This window comes from Sitophilus oryzae, unplaced genomic scaffold, assembly GCF_002938485.1.
Source record: "Sitophilus oryzae breed Bouriz unplaced genomic scaffold, Soryzae_2.0 scaffold_499_pilon_pilon, whole genome shotgun sequence".
NCBI lineage: Eukaryota > Metazoa > Arthropoda > Insecta > Coleoptera > Curculionidae > Sitophilus > Sitophilus oryzae.
In genome coordinates this window covers 2152668-2176150 of record NW_022147083.1, presented here as the reverse complement: position 1 = coordinate 2176150, position 23483 = coordinate 2152668, and the positions used below count along the sequence as shown (strand labels likewise).

Below are 23483 nucleotides of genomic sequence, written 5' to 3'. Positions count from 1 at the left end.
AAATGTATTTTATTACTTTTTAGTATTAAATTAGTACAATATACCCTATAATTTTAAAATGATTCATGATCAAGCAGACTTTTTCCCTGATCTGTAAATAATTTTTATTGGGAATTACAGTAGAACCAAAGTGATCACTTTTAGCTGGTACGTTATATTTAAATAGCTTAATAAAATATAGCATTGCGATATTCTGAGTTTTTTTAAATAATAATCTCGTTTTAGACCTAGTCATCCAAACAAAAAAAATTGTTTTTTTCTAAAAAGCAAAATAATTACTGAAAGAATAGATACAAAAAGTTGATTCTAGTATACTTTAATGTAGTAGTAAAAAATAGGGCTCAACTTTCGTTTAGCTGAAATCTGTTATATAAAAAATGACTTTATATATGCGTTCTAGAAAGCGTTTGTAGTGGGTACAAATATACAAAATTTTTCCTGCGGAAATGCGTCATTTTCATTTTTCGGACTTTAGTATAGCCGAAATCTGTTACATCAAAACTAGTCTTCGGGGTGTGTTTTAGACATTTTTCTAAACATAAAAACACAAAAAAGTGTCTGCGGAAATTTTTTATTTTTATTTTACATAAAAAAATGCTTTGACTTTAGAATAGCCGAAATCAGTTACATGAAAAATGAACTTATATTTGTTTTATACGAGCCTTTACGAGGAAAGAAATACAAAAAAATTCCTGCGGAAATGTGTCAATGTCATTTTGTGCACTTTGTTTTTCATACATTTTTCAGTTTAGAAGCTTACGGGACCCGGGAGCGAATAGGGGTGCTGGGTGGAGTAAATATCTTTCGTAGGAATAACAATTCTTGTATAATAGATAATATAGTTCTTTTAAACTATAAGTACCCCGGAATGTTGCACTTATTCTTGTTTTTTATTTAAGCTTTACGTAAATAGGGATTCAAAACAAAAAATCATTGGATCATGCAGTTTTCTTTTATATTTTAATAATTAACTGTGATTTTGCAAAAATATTATTAGATTGGTTAGGATTTGGGTTACTTTGGTTAGCTTTTCTTTGTGGAGGGTGTTAAGCTGTGGTTTTTATATTTTAATAATTGTTACTGTGATTTTGTAAAAATATTATTAGATTTATTATTAGATTGGTCAGCATTTTAGACACTTTTAAATATTTTTTTTTGGTTCAAAAGTGCTTCATCGAAGGATTTTTTCATTTAATCTGTTCTATCAGCATAGGATTTTCTGCCAAAAAAACTGTGCCAACCTCCCCGGCTATTCCGCACATTTCTTTTGGTGTTTTTATAGTGGAAATATGTCTAAAATTCAACAGAACAACTAGCGTAAATGTAACTGATTTCGGCTATTCCAAAGTCAGAACATTCTTTATATAAAATGAAAATAAAAAGTTTCCGCACAGTTTTTTTTGTGGTCTAAAATTTAATACAAAAAACATTGATATAAATGTTACAGATTTCGGCTATTCTAAAGTCAGAGCATTTTTTCTAATCAGTGCATATTCTAAAGTCTATTAAATTTCCTCAGAAAATGGATACAGTTTATTTCCGCAGGAAAATTTTTATTTTCCTCAATTCGTGAATGCTTCTAAAAGGCAAAAATATATTTATTTTTTATATAACTGATTTCAGCTATTCTAAAGTCTAATAAATTTCGTTAGAAAATAAAAACAACTTATTTCAGCAGGAAAATTTTTGTGTTTATATGTTCAGAAAAATATTAAAAAAAAAATTTTTTATTCAGATTTCAGTTATTCTAAAGTGCGAAATTTGGAAATTACGCATTTCCGCAGGAAAATTTGTGTTTTCCGTGGTTCACAGTAACTTTTTAAAGACAATTTTTTTTCTAATAACTAATTTCAGCTAAACGAAAGTTGACCGAAAAATAGATTTTAAAATTTGAAATTCTTTAATATAGTGTAGGTGAAGTAAGAAAATTATTTTAAGACTTAAGTATGAAAATTATTTTTAAGCAATGTCTGAATGTTATATTCATTGTTTTTATCTTGGTATGCAGACACGGTGTTATGGATGTTCCAAATAACTTTATAACTAAAAGTTAGCACAAAGTTTTAGTTTTCTTTTCTGCAAAACTGACAATAATAATATTATTCAAGACTATAAAACATATCGTGCATAAAAGATTTGTAATAACTTAAAACCACGCATTAAACATGTTCATATTAAAAAGATATTGTACACTTATGATTAATGCTAAGAGTTTTAGATAATATATCAGTTTTTTTACTTTTTTTAATTCGAAACATTTTTTGTTGATAAAAAATTGGTCTTTGGTAATGTTAAATTATAACTTAGAGGAGAATTTATTAAAAATAATATACACGAGAAAATTGTAACAATGACTATTTTTTAGTTCTGAGAAAACTTATACATATAGTAATAAATATTGAAAATAATATGTATGATAATATTCTGAATATTGAAAAAAATATATTACTTTTTTATTTTTTTTTGTAACGGACAAAATAATAATAAGGTCATTATTACAATTAATGACCTTATTAGTACAATATAAACGTAAAAAATACGAATATTTTAAATTTCAAAAATAAAACAAAAATTTTGAATTTGTTGTGTATAGTTTTATGTTTTATATTATTAAACTAGGTATGATAATAATATTAACTAGGATTGATGATCATTACGCTATTATGCTGAAGTTGTTTGGCTGTTTAAGATATCGTGACTACCATAAAATGATGTGAAAGTTGTATTGGTGCTATGACTTAACGGGAACGTGTCGTTGCTGTTCAGTGTTCCGAAAGTCGACAGTATTTCGTTCATTCGATCTGGGCTATCTACAATAATGTGTTCTTGTAATTGACATTCGCTGGTTCTAAAAAAGAAAAATAAGTATGATTAGTTCCTGAATTTGAAAAAAATATATGTAACTTTTAATTACTAATTAATTGTAAGTAAAAGTATTGTAAGTGAAAATAATTTATAAAACAATTTTTATATTATAAAGGGTCTCTTTGTGAAAATCAGTCCTTATTAGAAAATATTCCAATATTCCAATACTGATTGTAAAATAAAAACGGTTTGAGTTTACCTCATAAAAATATTCGCTTATATAGGATGAAATACCTATTGTTAAATTAACACAAACATGATCATAGGCAAATAGTGTAATTTCTAGAAAATAATTCTGGAATTTTCGCTACTGAAAGCGCGATTCCAGCTTGTATGAGCAGTGGATTTTTACTAGTAGTGTCGACTGAAAGAATTGGGAAGATGCGCAACCTAATGGGCGAATTCGTGATAAGGCTGATTTGATTTCCCCTTAAGTCTCAAGTGCTGTTCACGCATCTCATTATTCATTTTTTTTTGGTTTTGTTTAATTGGGTTTGGGTTTACAATATTTAATCATTTGTACAATACAAGTGATGTGCAAAAATAAGTAGTTTAATTTATTGTTTATTTTTCTATACATTATTCGATTATTATATTATTAACTGTTTGGTTGAGAATGATCGCATAAATCATTAAATTAAATTCAATTTCGTTTCAAAATTCAAACTCAGATGATTTCTCTATTGCCCAGTGCGCGCGATCAAAGTGCGCGTACTACCGGAGGACATTCGCAATGCGGCCGGTGTGTAGAGACCAAGTCGCAAACACTAGTGCAGAGATCCGACACTATTTCTATTTTTCTGGTACTATTTTTTCGCAAAAACGTTACGTGCATCCGAAGAGTGTGGGCAAAAAAAAAGGTAAGTCATTTGAGCGCCCTGAAATATTTATTTTCTCAGTACTTTTTCTTTTTTTTCAATTCCCTTTTCGTTCAATTTCGCAACATATTTTTGGTTCTTCGAGCCGGATAATTTAGCTAGATATTTCTTTTTGCACATTTTTTACTATTTTTGATTACTATTGGGTGATTTTAAATAGTTTTCTATTAATTACTATTAAAATATTTGATGAGTAGTATAATTTATTTCAATAAAACTTGTTTCTATCGATAAAATCGTTCGAATTCGTTTTTTGTCGCATTCCATTTAATCGTTTGGATAAATTCGCTTCGCATATCTCGCAGTTCTTGGCTGTTTTTTTCGATTCTAAATTATTGAAATAAATTGTATTTTTACTTGAGAATATTTTTAAATTTTAGTAAATTGATACTACAAATAAAATCTTGTTTGCTAATAGATATTTTTTGGGTTCATTTTGATTAAAATATTAATTTAAAAACAAACCTAAATAATTTCGATTCATTAATTTATTCTTTTTTTTTGTTTCATAAAAAGATAAAATGGCATCACAATCTAATAAAATTAAACAGTTTTATTCATCTAGACAGACTGCTTCTTCTAAATTAGAACCACTCGCTATTTTTGCAGACGGTGCATCACAAGATGAAACACATCTCTTACAATTTAAAATTCGTTATGAGCAAATTGATAATATATATGAAGAGTTTTACAAAAATCATACCGCTCTAATTGCTCTATTGTTTTTAACAGAAAATCATAATTTAGAGGTAGAAGAGTATATTCGTAAAATGTTTGATGATAGATATTTTTTAATTCGCACAACTTATCATGGTTTATTCAATAAAGATATAAAACCAGAGACAGATCAATGTAATGTTTTTCATCAAGGTAATTTGCAATTACTAAAAATAAATTTGCCTAAATTTTATGGTGATTATTCTGAATGGCCTGCATTTATAGATTTATTTAAATCATTGGTACATTTAAATAATTCGGTTCCAAAAATTCAAAAATTTCAGTACTTGTAATTATCGTTAGGAAAAGAACCTCTCCTTCTAATAAAATCTTTAAATTTAAGTAAAGATAACTATGATATTGCATATAAAAGCTTGGTCAATCGATATGAAAATGTTCGCTTATTATCAAGTTCGTGTTAGCAACAAATTATTGATTTGCGTAAGTTAACTTCAGAAAACTGTTGAATTAAGAACATTACTAAATGTTTTTAATGAAAACTTAAGCGTTACGAAATTTAGGTTTACCCGTAGATTCGTGGGATTTTGTTCTTTTTCATATTGCTATTGCCAAGCTTGATTTATCTACACTAAAAAGATTTGAGTTAGAACATAGCTCAACAAATATACCAACTTTCGAAAGTTTAAAAACGTTTTTGGAAAAACAGTAGCTTTAGAGTCGATTGCATTCACTGTTCAAAAACCTGACAAAAAATCGTTTTCTTCTCATAGTTCAAAGGAAAAATTCGTTCGCAATAAAAAATCGTCTTTTACTATTAATTCTCAAAATGCAAGCTATTATTGCTCGTTTTGTAATGCTAAAGGCCATCCTATATATCGTTGTAGTTCATTTCTGGAAAAATCACCTAAAGAAAGATATTCAATTGCAAAACAACATAAACTTTGTTTGAACTGTCTGTTGTCTCTGTAATAATCATAATGTCGCTTCGTGTAGTTCTCGTTCTGTTTGTCACTCATGCAAAGGAAACCACCTATTTCGCATTTTTCTGCCGAAAATCAAATCGAAAATCAAGATATAGCATCGCTTCCCACGCCCAAGAATTCTGTTGCTGGTTCTCTACATACATCTCAAATTAATCCTATTCCAGGCACTTCTGGTTCTTCTCAAGTAAATTCGTTAATTAGTCTCTTATCGTCAGGCTCGCCTGTTATTATTTCTACCGCTCTCATCGAAATTCGCGATGAATATGGAAACTTCCATAAAGTCAGAGCTATCATTGACTCCGCTAGTGAATGTAGTTTCATTACGGAGAAATGTGCCAATAGATTAGGATTGTTCAAACAAAAAATCAATTTATCGATATTCGGAGTTGGTCAAGTATCGTCTACCGCTACCAGCTTCATCTTGTCTCAAATTCGTCCATGCAACTTATCGTCGTCGTCATCTCTATTAATCGAGGCAGTCGCATTGCCTAAAATTGGAAAGCCTACTCCTTCCTCACCTTTAAATCTCGATTCTTGGCCTCATCTTTCCGGTATAAAGTTAGCAGATCCCGATTTTCGAAAACCTGCTCCAGTGGATCTACTACTAGGAGCAGAATTATATCCCTTTTTATTAAAGGACCAAAGAATTCTTACTCATAATTCCAAAATGCCTTCTGCTATTCTCACTATTTTTGGTTGGGTTCTCAGTGGTTATGCTTCCCCACCAGATTGTGTAAAAACTAGTTTATGCAGTGTGGTGTGCTCAGAAGATTTTCAAGATTCTATGGATTCATTCATTAAAATATTCTGGGAGATTGAGGAACTGCCACAAAAAATATTTCGTTCTTCGGAAGATGAGTTATGCGAAAGCATATTTCTTAAATCTCTCTCGCGTTGTGATTCTACTCGTTTTATCGTATTTCGACACATCTCCCCAATTTTCGCTGGTTCTCGCTCACTCGCATTTCGTCGTTTGGTTTCGCTAGAAAAGCGATTACAAAATTCTTCTCTATATAACAGTTACTCTGAAGTATTGCAGGAATATTTGTCGTCAGAACATATGGAAAAAGTGTCTGCTCCTGCTTCGGATGAAGGTCATTTCTATTATCTCGCTCAGCACCCTGTAGTTAAACTCAGTAGTGCTACTACTAAAATTCGAGTAGTATTTGATGCTTCGGCAAAAGATTCCAAAGGACAGTCCTTGAATGATAGTCTTTTAACGGGAGAGAAATTACAAAAGGATATATTCTCAATATTGTTAAAATGTCGCATTGATAAAATTGTATTCACTGCAGATATTAAGCAAATGTATCGGCAGATTTGGATAGAACCAAAGCGTACAGATAATCAACGTATTTTGTAGCGGTTCTCTCCGTTCGAAGACGTTCAAGATTACCGTTTGAAAACTGTCACCTTTGGAGTTAGCTCATCTCCATTTCTAGCTCTTCGCACCATTCAATAGCTTATTGCCGAGGGAAAAGCTTCATTTCCACTAGCTGCAAAAGTCCTAGAAACTGACATTTTCGTAGACGATGTTGTAACAGGCTGTTCATCGGTCGAGTCTGCATTACAACTACAGCAAGAGCTTGTGGCATTATGCAGTTCTGGAGGATTTGAACTTAGAAAATGGTCCAGTAACTCACAAATTCTTTTAGATAAAATCGCGTCATCTGTGTGTCACGATTCTTCTTTTTCTTTTGATTTTGAAAAGGACATGGTTCTCAAAATTCTTGGTCTTCAGTGGGATCTACTGCAGGATTATTTCACATATAAAGTTGATATTCTGGAAAGACCATGTACAAAAAGGCACGTTTTGTCAGAGCTGGCCAAAATATCCGATCCATTGGGATTTTTATCACCTCTCACTTTTTTCGCTAAATATTTGATTCAACAACTCCAAAACCAAACCAAAAACCTCCTGATCGCATTTTGGAAATTTGAAAAAATTATAAATCCCAACTGCATCTCATTTCATTTCTCAATGTTCCTCGTCGCATCACTTGTGATGATGCATGTACTACGAACTTCACGGGTTCTGTGACGCATCAGAAAAAGGTTATGCGGCTGTTGTTTACCTTCGTGCTCTTTCTCAGAATTCTCAATATCGGGTCTCTTTGGTGAGCGGAAAATCAAAAGTTTCGCCCTTGAACGAATATCTCTTCCTCGGCTCGAGTTATGCGCTGCAGTCTTATTGTCTGATCTTATTGTAGCAATCTCAAAAACGCTGGAAAACAATCTTAAGTTCTGTACGCTTTATGCGAGGTCAGATTCTATGGTAACTATTTTTTGGATTAAATCTTCTCACCGTTGGAAAACATTCGTTGCCAATCGAGTAAGCCATATTCAAGATATTCTTCCACCTGCTTGTTGGAATTATGTGGAATCCAATAAGAACCCTGCTGATTCTGCTTTGCGAGGTTTGTTGCCAAAGGATCTAGTAAATCACTCCTTATGGTGGGCGGGACCAGCATGGCTTAAAGAGCCACAAAACTGTTGGCCTTCTTTTAATTACTCTTTAGAGCCTAATTCTTTGTCCATAAAGGAGGAAGAAAAGGTAACCTCTTTGAAAATAGCCGTTTCTATAAATTTTTTCGATAGTTTATTGTCCAAATACTCATCTCTTAGGACTATACAACGCGTTCTTGTTTATATCTCTCGATTTGTTCACAATCTTCGACATTCCAAAGATAAACTTTGTGGATATATTACTAACGAGTTACATTCTTCTCTCATGTTGCATATTAGGAATGTTCAAGCTCAATCATTTGATGACGAAATATATTGTATTCAAAGTGGTAAGGCATTGTCTAAATCTATGCGTAAGCTCTCCCCCTTTCTCGATAGCTCTGGTGTTCTCAGGGTGGGCGGTCGTTGAGGTAATTCAGGTCTCCAACTTTTCTCAAAAACATCCCGTCTTGCTACCTTCTCAATATCGGTTGACTGAATTGATTATAGAACAGTACCATACGTAATATTTGCATGTGGGGTTGCAAACGTTGCAATTTCTATTGTCTCAAAATTTTTGGATTTTGTCAGCTAGAAAGGCTATTTACAAAGTCATTTCTGAATCCATTAAGTGTTTTCGTAATAGTCCTAAAATTTCTCAACCTCCAATGGGTCAGCTACCATCTGTTCGAGTAAATCAAGTTAAGCCTTTTCAAGTAGTTGGTTTGGTTTGGTTTGGTTTGGCGAGGTCCGCGTAATCCACACGCGGGACCTCTTTTTATAACTTTAGGAAGACATCGGGGTGCAAAATCTCAGAAGGCGTATATTTGACTCTTTGTTTGTTTTACCACAAAAGCATTACACGTTGAATTGGTTAGCAATCTCACCACTCATGCTTCTCTTGCTGCGTTGCGTAGATTTATTGATCGACGTAGTAGGTGTAACCAGATATTCTCTGATCGTGGCACTAATTTTGTAGGCCCCAAGAGTGAAATTCTCAAATGTATGGAAGATGCGTGTATTGAGGAAAATTTGACTTGCACATTCAATCCCCCTTCTTCGCCTCATTTTGGAGGATTATGGGAAGCAGGGGTAAAATCCTTTAAAACTCATCTTTTCAGAGTCATTGGGGATCAACGATTAACGTATGAAGAACTTTATACGGTTTTGGTTCAAATCGAAAGTTTGTTGAATTCAATGCCATTATGTCCCTTAAGCTCTGATCCCAACGACTTATCTGCCCTAACTCCAAGGCATTTCTTGACTTTACCTCCACTTTCTAGTATTCTTGATCCCGATTTGACTTCTATTAATGTCAATCGACTCACCCGATGGCAACTAATCCAGAGAATCCAGCAAGATTTTTGACGTCGGTGGCATTGTGAATACTTGCATCAATTGCACCAAAAATTAAAGTGGAATTAAACTACTAGTTTGATAGTTCCCGGCACATTGGTCTTAGTGAAACAAGAAAATAATCCACCTCTCAAATGGCCTCTCGCCAGAGTGGAAAAATGTCATTTAGGTGCGGATGGTATATGCAGAGTAGTTACTCTTAAAACTCAACGAGGACAATTACAGCGACCTGTTGTAAAAACTGTCCTCTTCCTCTAAATTAGTTAAAATATATATATTTTGGTGGGCGGTATGTTCACGCATCTCATTATTCATTTTATTTTTGGTTTTCTTTAATTGGGTTTGGGTTTATAATATTTAATCATTTGTACAATATAAGTGAAGTGCAAAAATAAGTAGTTTAATTTTTTGTTTATTTTTCTTTACATTATTCAATTATTAATTGTTTGGTTGAGAATGATCGCATAAATCATTAAATTAAATTCAATTTCGTTTCAAAATTCAAACTCAGATGATTTCTCTATTACCCAGTGCGCGCGATCAAAGTGCGCGTACTACCGGAGGACATTCGCAATTCGGCCGGTGTGTAGAGACCAAGTCGCAAACATTAGTGCAGAGATCCGACACTGTCTCTATTTTTCTGGTACTATTTTTTCGCAAAAACGTTACGTGCATCCGAAGAGTGTGGCCAAAAAAAAGGGTAAGTCATTGAGCGCCCTGAAATATTTATATTCTCAGTACTTTTTCTTTTTCTTCAATTCTCTTTTCGTTCAATTTCGCAACAAGTGCTGTACGGTGGAGATACCAATCTTTCTGCGGGCAACGCATAAAACACTTATAATTTTTTTTTAAATCGGCCAGCGAAGGCATATCGAAGACGATGTGGAATTACGGATATTAGGTACACGATATTTCGTGTACCTAAAAGTTTAGTATTTCGTGGTTTGTGTTTGTGGAACAGTACAGTGTAAAAAGTAGGATAAAAGTGTTTAGGTAGTTTGAAATAATGATTTTCTTAAAACAATTTGGTATTGCCGCTTGCATGTAAAATAATTTTTTATTTATTTTGTGGTTATGTTTGAATGTTACATAAAACGGTTTCTTTGTATGATCTCATGATCATAACTATATCATTAATTAACATCATTTTGCAGATAAACACTTTTTCTTAGTTGAAAATCATGCGCGAAAAATCAAACAAAAAGAATAAATTAAAGAAATGAAAAGTTCCAGAGAATATTTGTAATAATTGGTTTCCCAAAAAAAAATATTATTTATGCATTGTTAATCTAAAGCAGTCTTGAGAAAAGGTAAACAACTTTACTTAGAAATTATTTCGGATTTCAAAAATCATTTTTATTTTAGGAAAAATCGGTGGCGTACCTACCAATGGCTGCTAAAATAAGCAGAACAAAATCATTACGAGCGCTACTGGTGGAAAAAAAGTGGTATTTTTGATACACAGACTTCTAAAATGGTATTACAGAAATTAATAAAAAAATGTTTTATTATTGAAAACTTCATCACCCTGCATCTCAAAAGTTTGCATATATGTATTATGATATTTAGGAGCACCATTATATTATTAGAATAAACGTATTATTTTCTGTTATTTTTTTATTTATGCAATGAAACAGCATCTTGTATACAAGTGGTTCAGAATGGACGATCCACGATTATTTTAGTTTCATCTGAAAACTACAATTTTGATTTTTCAAATAGGTAAGTAAGTACAATTCAAGAACTTCTGATATTCAATGTTACTAGGATTCTGTAAGGGTATTATAGCAAAGTTTAAGTTTTCATTACAGAAAGACTTAAAATTAACTATTAACTATACCTATGTACGGCCACTGATGATGGTCACAAAAACGGACAAAGAAAAGTAAAATTTTACATTGACTCAATAATGGCGTTGCACGTTTTTGAAAAGGTAGGTTTTCAAGTGCTATTACGCGTTTAAAGGCTTCTGAAACCCTCCTCGATTTCAGCACACAATTTACATATGGTTTAAAAATCCATAAGCCCGCTATGCCATTTAGATTTGCTACCGCGTTTCAGCTCAGTAAACGTGCTGACACATAGTAGTAAGTCATAAACCGATCCGCTATTATCGGAAACGTCATTTACTACGTCACAGGAATGCTACCACTCATAGATAAAGGGATAAAAACTGCCGACAGTCCGACAGTGCATTTCCGAACCGATATTCATTGTGTACTTTATTGTTTTCAGTGTATGGCGTCCATCTATTTCACTGTTTGATGTGTGTTTTCTTTATTGTATTGCCCATTTATCTTCCTTTGTCGGTTGCATTTTATTTTTTATTAATGCGCTGCGGCGAAGAGCTAAACAAAATCTCGGACAGGCTGACGGTAACGCCAGTTACATATCGGATAGGTTTTGTGCCACGAAATCGCCCATAAAGTTGCGCATCTTCTTATTTCTTCAATCAACGCTAGTACATTAATTTCCTCAATCGATTAAAAATCGTCAACGTTTCAGTACGTATATCTGCTCGCATTGTCAGAAGCAAAAAAAAACACAAAGAATAAAGTAAAAACTAGTTAAAATATCTAAATAGAACTATCCAAGAACACCTGTATGTTGAACAAAGAAGGTGTTCTAGTATTTAGAAAATTGTGTTGATATCTGCTAAAAACTAAAGTGTTAATGTAAATGTTAATAGGTGTTTACTGTATTTTTTTATTAATTTGGTGTGCAGATAGATTTACTAACAATATTTTTTTGCTGTTCGGAACTTTCTAAATTGTGTTTTGACGCTATACATTTTTATAATAAAAAAACAGCAAAAGGAGTGGCTATCTGAACACCTTGTATACAACATACCCAAATAATAATTTTTCGTAAAAATTATATTTGACTAAAAACATCCTCAGAATAAATGTCAACATTTTAGATTACTAAAGAATATTTTTTTTGAACAAGAGTCAATAATATATTTTGACTTTGTTTCATCCTATACAAGAAAGAATTTGTAGTGTAGCTATATAATTTAAACACTCTAAACGATTCACAATTATAAATATATCTAACAAAACCACCTGTTATTAAGTTGATGTTGATGCTGATGAGAGTGATGCTGGGTTCTTACTTGGTTAACCAGTACATTTCCAATTCTAGTAGACGTTTGTTTTATTGAATATATGTAGACACCAGTCATCGAAAGTGTATACGATAAAAAATATAACGCATGAAACTAAAAAAAAGTTTAATATGTAGGATAAACATCAAGAAATAATAAATTTCTTACCTTGTAATTAAATAACAATATTCCTATTATTAATGTATAAAAGTTTCCCGACAATAGGGATAAATGTAAAGCAGTTGTGCCCATATTTAATAAGAATAAACTAGAAAATGTACAAAATATAAATTGGCACGCCGAGAATGACGATAATAGTGCACTTGAGTTTTTCCACGTAGAGGAGATGAGCGTTTGTTTTTCTAATAATAACCTAAAAAAGAAGTTTTGTTATTACTAAAAAGAATTTTAAATAATGTCATTTTTACGGCGGGTTTAGTTCTTGAAAAAAAAATAGCCTGGGTTTTCGCCAATGAAAGAGAAAAAGAGAAAATTATAAAATAAAAAGTTATTTTTGTACTGTAATACCACAATGTTGAATCCAAATGAAAAAGTAGCTAGGGTTTGTAGGGCTTGTAGCATGTAGAATGACTGGAGGGGGTTAATCACCGCAACCTTAAAGATCTATTGTGTCTCCCTTTTTTGAGTTATAACTGATCATACATGGGACTCTTCCTTTTGTAGGGGACAGGGCAGGGGGGTGGACATCTACCTCCTACGAGGATATACACATGGTTGAGGTTTAGCCCTCCATGATCTTCACAGTCCAGGAGCTTGTCTCTGGCTGAGGTACCTTGTCTGTACTGTGTTTTACTGTAGGTCCCTTGAGGTTGAGGCTGGAGGATCTGTCTCCATTTTCTCCACCTCTTTAACTTGGGCTCTCATTAGACTTAATACCGGTGTTGTGCCGGATCTATAATGAAGGATATCTCTCTCTCTTTCTCTATTGCCTTTTTAGATGTGAGGTCAATTTCTATTGTGAGGACCTGACCACGGCCCTCCACCCTCGAGCTGATGACTCGTCAACTCTATATCCTTACATTGGAGTTTTGGTGAAAAAAAGCTGATAATACATCGCAAGAGTTAGTTGGTCCACTTCTAGATAGCCCCGCATGTAGAAGTAAGGGAGACGAGAATACAATGGGATACCCCCTGGTGCCCCAATGTTGACACCAGTAGAGGCTATACAATAAGCTTTTTTCGTTTTCCTGTTATTACCGATTCTGAATCGTCCTTGTACTCTGCAGCGCATGCGCAAATGAAATAATGTCTGCATATTTCCTTCTGCGCATACGCATACAATTCTAGGACGGTTCAGAATCGGTAATAACAGGAAAACGAAAAAAGCTATAGTCTTCTATCTAGCCACGTATCCCTTTGACCTGGTCCCGCCATCGTAGGATTTAGGTTATTTGATGTGTTTGTCTCCTCTTGATCTGGGCGCTTAAGCCAAGACTACCCCCGCATCCTCTGCTATCGAGCGATCATAGAGTAGAGCATGCCTGGTATGTACGGACAGGGTAGTCCCCTCCGGCATCGTTATAAGTCTTGGTGCAATTCCCTGGACACTTAGTGTCGTGACCACCTAGCCAGAAACATGACAGTGAGATGCACCTTAGACCTAGCCAAAGTGTCGGAGGGGATTTCCCCTAGCACCTAACTAGGAGCTTCCCCATCAACAAGGTTTCGTATCTTCTAGAGGAAGTAATCCAAACCAGCTTGTCAGTGGATTTCTACTAGTAAAACAAATATGCATAAGCGATAAAAAATGCTTAACGCTACAATGTTTTTTGAGATTTTCACAGAACGCCGCGCTGGCTTCTCTGAATAGTTATATTTAGACATTTTAAATATTTTTTTGCTGGCATGACGACGGGAGGAGATATATCTCTGGTTTAGCATTTTTTGTCTATTAAGCATGCAACAAAAATTGCAGCAACTTTTTTTACAACACGTGAGCATTCTACGTGAGCACTTGCAGATCCTCTATGTCAGTCAACAAAACTTTCTTTAAGTTAGTTATTCCGTATATAAGAAAAATATACCAAATAATAATTGCTGACTGTAAAGTGAATTGCAACTTAGCTGGCATGCAAGTAAAATTGCGAACTATAAAGCGGCCTTTAGACGAATTTGTTTTACTAGTAAAATGCTACTAATAAGCCGGTTTCCGTTTGAATTCAACGCAATGGTATTCACACATAACTTTTTAATTTTTCAGACATCTCTTCCAATGGTAAAACCCCATGATTTTTCTCAAGATAAAAAGAGAATTTATTGTATTGCTTATTAATACTTACATTTGAACGCCACTGACTATGCTACCAAATAGTCCCAAAAGACCTAGGTATTCAATAATATCAGTATTTTTTACTGATAATTCTTGGAGGACAGTTACTATGGCAAAAAGCACGGCGCCCCCAAGACACAGCATATCGCCAACAAGCTGATTTTTTCCTTAAAAAATAATAGTTTTGTATTATTACCAATATTGCTATATGTATAACTAATAGTGGTAGATTAGTGTTAAATTAGTAAACAGTTAGACACTATGTATAGAGTATAACGCCCTTTTATTGATTTTTATCTAATAAATTTTAATTTTAGTTTCAAATAATCAGTATGTCCTCGGATTGTGTTTACAAGAGGAAACACTTTTTTATTATTAACTTTTTGAGAAAAATGAAAAACTTCTTTCGTATGGAAATTTTGAAAAGTATAAACGGGATTAACAATTAAAAAAAAGTACAAACCTTTTTGACGAACGTATTTTTCTCAAAAAGTTAATAATAAAAAAATATGAAAAAAATCGTTTTGTAAAGACAATCCTGGGGCATACTGTAGTTTATAAAAACACAAATTTTCCATAAAAACAATTGAATTGTCTAATAGGGGAATTTTATTAAGTACCTTATAGTAGTTTTTTTCATATTTACATAGAGACGTCACAAGTTGTCAATATTTATTTGTTAAAATTGGAGTTTACATAAAAAATTTAGTAAAATATGTCAAGAAGGATTCTTTTGCTAAGTGTGTTTGGAATCTCTAACGAATATAGTCCCCGTAAAGTAATGAAATATTCATGCCAGTGGGGGCGAAGAATTTAGTTTTTTGGGTTAAAAAAAACTTATCTCTTGGTAGTATTATAAGCCGCATCTGTCCTATTCTAAATTTCCAGTAAAATTAAAATTAATTTTAACATTTTAAATACAAAATTAATGTGTTTATACTTTATGACAAATTCTTATTATTTTGATAATTTAATGAGGAGAATCATTTTGAGTCATACTTCAGGGTTCCATTGATGGTTGATTGTTAAGATAACTTCAAAATTCCGATACAGCAAAATTAGATTAGAAGCCTCCCATTTAAAATTATATCCATTTATAATATATCGCTGAAAAGATAATTTTAAGCTCTACAGTAGCGTGTCGTGAATAAAAGTCCGGAGGGGGCGAGACCTTAAGGGGCGCAATGATCAATAAAGGATCAAATAAATTACAAACTTTTTTTTAAATAATAAGACTACATCAAAACTTTTATTTTTTTTAATTATAAATTTGTTTATTAAAAAAGTTAGTATACAAAACAGTTATTTCAAAGATACAAGCCGATTTTTTAACCGATTTAAAAGAATTATTATTTTTTAATTATATCGTCTACTATTTGTGTCTGCTTCAATACTGAGAAGTGATAAATAATTGGTTCTATCTTGTGTGCTGGTGCACCTCTGGCAATTATTAATTCTTCCTAATCTACTGAAAGATCGTTCTGCACTAGCACTGTTGGTGGCTGTAGTGTAAAAAATCCTCAGTAATGCACATAAAGATGGATATGAAGACTCTAGGTCATTGGAAATTAAAAATGATAAATATTCGTCAGGTGCAAGTTTGTTGTCATCAGCATTAATTTCTTCTAATAAACTGCAAAAATGTTTATATTCTTCAACTAAAGAAGGTTTAACATCCGCTTGGTACAATATCTGTAAATCCATAAGACATTTTAAATTGTCATCATTGACGTCCATACCCAATAAACAATAAAACTTTTGGCATATATTAAGGATGTCTTCAAACCGATTCTCTAGAGTACCAGTTAAAATGTCTAAAGTACCATAAAACACTGATATCTTGAAATTATCTACAGAATTTTGACGCAGGTAATCATTCTGGATTTCATCATGATTTTTTTTATTCTTCTTTGTCTTCTTGTGGAAAATGATGTTGACGTATTGCATTTATTTGCCAAAATAGTAGCCTGTTTTTTAAAATTTTTAAAATATTTCTCACTTCTTAATCATATATGAGATCTTTAGTTACCGCAGTAATCATACGAGCAGCTGTACATACAGTTGATATTAACCTTTTGCAAGTGATTGGACAATATATTAATTTTATTCAACACTTCATTATAATCGATTGTATTTTGGTCGGTGATTCCCCGAATTTATTTCCATCGCGACTGCATTCGTCTTCTTCTTTGGCGGCGCCGGCGCAACGTTATGTCTAGCCATTGATTTTTAATTTATAGACAATGGTCTAGCGGTAGTGTAGTTTCAAACCCATATGAAAACTTTCGTACGTATACGCCTTCATTAGAGATTTAAATTATTAAATATAAGTAAACATTAAAAAACAAAAATGAAATGTGAGAAATATATACGTCATTTTGGGGCAACGGCCCAGCTACGTCGAAACACCGGTTCCCATTAGAACACCGAAGTTAAGCGACGTAAGGCGATGCTAATGGATGGACGGGTGACCGGTTCGAAACTTTACATCGTGCTGTTGTCCAAAAGGGAAAAGTGTAAAATCTATTGATACACACTGCTCATTCACGCCGGTTCAAGGCCGGATGAGATCGGATATCTCGTGAGTAAGAGTTAATTTAAACACTTCCTAAGTCGGTAGGCCAGTGACCATGATATGGCCGAGGACCGCGGTTCGGATTCCGCGTAAACAAGTAGGTCCAGTCCAGTTTAGCCATTCCAGCAAAAAGGAGACGTTAACTTGAACCTCAAAAAAAATACGTCATTTTGTTATCTTAAAGAGCTAAGGGCACGGTTTGGTTGTGAGGGGCGGAGGGGCGGAGGCGCGCAGAGGGGCGGAGGGGGCGTTCGGCCCCCCCCCTGGCCGCCTATACGACACGCCACTGGTACTACATTTTAAATTTATACGATGGAATGCAATGCACGATTATATACAATGCAATGACATCTGTGCAAACCGAGGGGTGTCCCACTTGGGTAAAAAATCTACATGTACTGTTAAAATATAATTTTTCTGCCAAGCGACTGCTAATAACTACGAAGTAGACTGCCATGCAATTATTATAGGCGACTGCCGTAAGACTGTCAATTACTGCCAGCCACTGCCAAGAAAATGTACATGTAATTCCAATAGTGAGACACCACTCGGTTAGAGTGGTCCATTAGTACAAGGGTTGATATCGAAGTCCATTATAGTCGTCGTTGTTGAAGAAATATGAATGGTTTATAAACGGGCATATCCCAAAAATATTTTGTTGTATACAGGGTGCGCCAAAAAAAAGTTATGATAACGTTTTATTTATTTATTTGCAGCCCCCATTTTTCTGTACATAATTGGATTCTGTTCATTGCATTCTGTACATAGTACGCTATTACTATTATATTATTACCAACGCTATGCGGTGTTGTCATATTATTTTATATTTACTGAAACTTAAAAACACTCTATCCGAAAAGAGGTTAAAAACTAGAGTAAATTTAACTTCATTAATACTTAGCTATATTTTCTTAAACACCAAGGATAACAGAATAACCTCGCGAAAGAAAATTTATCTTATACCTTATATTGGTAATTTTATGGTTAGAATAAGCACCATTATAAAACATGCAACATCTGTATAAAACTTATTTTCGTATCTTCGACAACAACGATTATATTGGACTTTCTCACACTAATGGGCCACCCTGTATATTTAAGTATAGAAATGTGTAGTTATACAGGGTTGTTCACCACATACGACACGGAGTATTTTAACTAAACGATTAGATTTTTACAAATTGTAAGTTTTGGGTTCGTTGAACGACTATTAGAGCTACAATTTAAAAATATTTTTACAAGATACAGAGTGTCCCAAATAAGTAAAAAATATTATAGTTGTATTTTTTTAAACGGAACACCCTGTATATTATTCTATTTTTGGATTCTATGATTGAAATAAAGGTAAATTTGATTAAGGTTTATCACACTTAAACCTTACCGTTTTTGAAATATGTTTAATTTTATGAAATTGCAGTAAAATTTTTAAGGCTTCATTTCTCCAAGGGTATCAAAGTTTTTAATACTAAATATTTACTGAAGATTATTTATTGATCAGATATTGTGTTGCAATAATAAAACTTTTACTACCTTATACAGAGTGTCCAAAAATTCGTATTAAATAATTACTAGCTTTAAACGGCAATAACTTGTTTAATTTAAATGGAACACCCAATATATTTTAAGTGAATTAAATGCACAATGTAATTGTCTATCAAATTTTATTATACCATTTTTTATCCATCTCTTCAAGTTTTTGTAGAAAATGCATTTTCTTATAATTTAGACCTCATTTATCACTATACACATGGAATATTGACTTTTTAGCTTATTTTTAAAGATGTAACAAATTTTCAAATGGTACAGATACTAAAATTGTCGATATAGTTGCTTATTTAATTAAAAAATAAAAAAACTGTTTAAATATTTTTTGTTAAAGAGGACCAATTAATATGATCCCAGTATTCAAACTACATTAATTGACTGTTTACGTTGATGTGTATTAGACAGTGTGGTAAAAAGTAACACCTTATAAATTTTATTTCATTTTTTGACGAATTTATATAAATGAAAATTTTATAAAAACAGAGACGTTCATTTTCATAACTTATTATTATATTGATTTTTGGGCCAAATCCATATTTATTTAGAATACTTTATTAATTAAAACATATTAAAAGTATGTAATTAACTAATTTTTGGTGGTTTTGGTCGGAAATAATGGTGATATAATTAATTGGTATACTCTTTTACAAAGATTTAAATAGTTTTTTTTGTATGCCAATGAGCTTGCAATATTTACCGCCTGTACATTTTGTACATATATGGTGCTATAAAAAAATCTGAAATGTCAATATTCCATGGATATAGTGATAAATGAGGTCTAAATTATAAGAAAATGTATTTTCTACGAAAACCTGACGAGATAGGTAAAAAATGGTATAGTACAATTTGATAGACAATTAAATTGTGCATATGATTCAGGTAAAATATATAGGGTGTTCCATTTAAATTAACCAAGTTATTGCCGTTTAAATCTAGTAATTATTTAATATAAATTTTTGGACACTCTGTATAAGACAGTAAAATTTTTATTAATGCAACACAATATCTAATCAATGAATAATCTTCAGTAAATATTTAGTATTAAATACTTTGATACTCTTGGAGAAACGAAGCCTTAAAATTTTTACTGGAATTTCATAAAATTGAAAATATTTCAAAAACGGTAAGGTTTAAGTGTGATAAACCTTAATCAAATCTACCTTTATTTCGATGGTAGAATCCAAAAATAGAATAATATACAGGGTGTTCCATTTAAAAAAATACAACTATAATATTTTTTACTTATTTGGGACACTCTGTATCTTGTAAAAATATTTTTAAATTGTAGTTCTAATAGTCCTTCAACGAACCCAAAACTTACAATTTGTAAAAATCTAATCGTTTAGCTATAATACTCCGTGTCGTATGCGGTGAACAACCCTGTATATAAAAAAAATAATAATAGCTCAGAAAAAAAGTGGAAATATTGATTTTCATTATTAAAATTAATCTACAACGTGAAAATATTGGTTTGTTTCATACGTCTATTACTATTTTATTTTAAGTCGATGGTTTCTATACGACATATTTTTCTTACCGTCAATTTTGTTATCTTCAATATTGACCCATACGAGACATCCTACACCAATAAGGCAAACAGAAACAGCAATTATATGTACCATTCGATATCGAACACCCAGTATCAAACAGCTTAAAGCTAATGCCACTGGAATAGCTACACATCCTAACAACTGAAAAAATATGTGTTAATACAAAGAAAATAATGAAATGGTGAAATGTCGCCCACATAACTATACTAACGCATATAACTAAATATAACTACATTCCACTTTAGTCTCTTTTAATAATAATAGCTCCCGTATATAGTATATAGCGTTTGACGCCTTGGGAGTAGCAAGGTATAGCTTGCTATACTAGAGCCGTTCGGTATACAAGGAAGGTAATGTGGCTAGCGCTACGCTTCAACCGCCTATTTTACCTCAGGATTGTGAATCCCAAGTACTCATTTAAGGCTGAGTCGACCTAGGTACCCAAACTACTTTTATTTTAATAAAAATAGTCGGTTGATGAAATGCCGGGTGTGGGAATCGAACCCACACCTTGAGATTGGTAGACGAGAGCCTGTACCTCTACGCCACCGGGCACCTTCTTTAGTCTCTTTTGATAGTGAAAATTGAACAGCAATTTGGGTCAATTTTAATAAATAGCAATTTTTAATTCAACCATCTTAATCTCTTTTCTTCATTTGTTACACACTTTTGGTAAAATCGTATAAGAAAATAACAAATGACTTAAAAAATAAATACAAAATAAACTTTCAAATTATATACGAATTTTTGTATCCTGTCCAATAATATTTGAATGCATTAACCCTTCAATTTTAAAAATGGACATGAAAAGCAGCCCATGTTATAAATCATTTCTCTATGATTGCCGTTTTTCGATTTTTCATCCATGCATCGTTTCAATCTCGGTTTCAATACGGCTATATGCGTATAACTATTAAAGCTATATTTTAACGTAATATGAAGAATTATGAGATTCTGTAGAAATTATAGATTATTAAATATATTATAACAAATATTTCCGGGATATGTTATTGCTGGAATTAATGTACTATTTTTTTTTATTTTCAATAATAATTTTTAATAACTAAATATAATCTTTAATAATCTCAAATTACCGGCAATTATATGCATATGGGCCGACCGGTGGCGCAAGCAGTAGTGTGTCGATCTGCGGTGCGAGAGGAACTAGGTTCGATCCCCAGCCCATAAATGAAGCGACCGTACTTTATTTATTTAAATAAAAATATTGATTTATCTAAATAGAGCGACCACCGAGCGGCTATCTCAAAGAAGGCAATTGTAATGCTGGAAGTACACACTCGCCGAGGCGACCGCGACCCGAGACGTGACAAAACTCAATATGGATTACAGTGTTTTTAAATGGCAATTTTATTCCGCAGAGTAAAAAATGTAAAACATTTGTATACTTTAACGACATTTGTAAAAGATATTGAGTGAAAATCGTATTCAGAAAATCTGATAATGACCTTTTTTCGAAACAATCGGTCACACTGTACGTACTTGGTTAAAACATATTATTTAATTCTTCAAGGGGATTAAATAATTGGTAAATAATAAAATACATAGTTACGAGTTATGAAACAAAATATTTGTATACAGTATGTCCCCGGTGTAACGTCAAATTTTTTGAGAAAATTAACGTCATATGTTTTGCTCTTTTAAAATATTTAAGAAGCAAAAATTTTATTTAGTTCAATGCTACGGAAACGGTGATAATAGTTTTCGGAAAGTGTGACACTTTAACAACAAAAAAAAAGATATGACGTTAATCGAAATTAATAATATCCATCTATCAAAGAATGAAATCTAAATTATATTACCATACAAATGTGTTTTGAATTTTAGAACTTAGAATAAATTCAATTTTCAAGTTTTGTTTTAATTTTCTCTAAAACAGTACGGAAATTTGAAAAAGTATAAACGGAATTAACCATTTTAGAACAAGCAAAACTTTTTATGAAGAATGCATTTTTCTCAAAAAGTTAATAATAAAAAAGTTCTTCCTCTTGCTTTTGTAAAGATAATCTGGGGACATACTCGTAGTGTAGAAAAGCCGAAACTAAATAGTTACCTGTATACTTGTAAGAGTGGTAAATTGGTGCGCTGTGCTCATCAACGTATTGGCTTCGACATCAATAATGCATAGAAGCAGATACCTCCAGCCTCTTCCTCTGATTATTGAAATTAATCCCCTATCGCCTCTTCGGAACGCCAACCAACTGGTATAAATTGCACATAAAAACATGTAATGCGGAAAACTCTGACCCGTTGGCAGAACATCGCTGGACCCTGAATTAATATAATGGGCCAACGTGTTGATCGCGCACAAGATTAACGAAAGAAACTGCCCTAATATTATATTCTGCCAGACTTGCCTACAAATAAAAAAATTTAAACACAGTGTATATATATATTTAAAACACAACGAAAACAAAATTGAATACCATTTGCCTAATTCGGAGAGATTGTTTCCTATTTTATCACAAAAGTCAACAGTTTGAGTGGTGTCTCCCATATTTTCAAAGTATTCATTAAGGAAATTCTGTTTACTTTCACCCTCGGCGAAAAAAGGCGGGCGGGGCAGACCCGATGCCACGGATAAACCTCCCCTGAATTTAAATTCGGCCGCGCAAGCGTGGCGGCTGTACAAAGCTCCATCTACACGTAGGGCTACATAATCAAGGATAGAAGAATAATCAATACAACACTTGAGGTGTATAGTGGGGCAGACTACTTTATTTTGGTAAATTAACGAGTTATGTATTGCTAGAAATATAGAAGATGGCATTGTCGAATATGCCTGGGGTTAAAATTTGTTACTGAATAAAAAAAAACAGCACTTGCAAATTAAATTTATTATACAGAGTCTTAAATAAGTGTAAATATTTCTAGGGGTGGTATATTTCGACCCTAGAAATTTATTTTTCGCAAAAAAGAAAATTTTTGAAACTTGAAAAAAATGGAATAATTTTTACCTACTTACAGCGAAGAAAGCCTAGAAAAAATCCGGTGATTCTAAAAATTTAAGCAAAAAATATATTTCTTTTAATTTTTAAAGTAAAATTAAGCTTGATTTTCATGCATCCGTTATCCGACGATACGATGATACGATATTAATTTTATTGGTTGAATTTAAAAACTTCGGTTGGTTAGAAACGGTTAACCCATAGAATAGCTAACTGAAAGAAATGAAAACTCCTATGTTAAAGCTT

At 32.5% G+C, this 23483-nt stretch overlaps 1 protein-coding gene across 1 annotated transcript; it reads right to left on the bottom strand.

Moving 5' to 3' along the window:
• Window positions 1-1834: 1834 nt before the first annotated feature.
• On the bottom strand, window positions 1835-22876 carry LOC115886833 (solute carrier family 35 member F2-like). The gene is made up of 7 exons (XM_030906138.1): window positions 22716-22876; window positions 22343-22646; window positions 20259-20412; window positions 14612-14768; window positions 12480-12684; window positions 12271-12425; window positions 1835-2848 (listed from the first exon to the last, which is right to left on the bottom strand). Exons 1-7 carry the CDS (start codon window positions 22784-22786, stop codon window positions 2662-2664), a joined length of 1233 nt encoding a protein of 410 aa, XP_030761998.1. The 5' UTR covers window positions 22787-22876; the 3' UTR covers window positions 1835-2661.
• Between the last annotated feature and the right edge of the window lie 607 nt (window positions 22877-23483).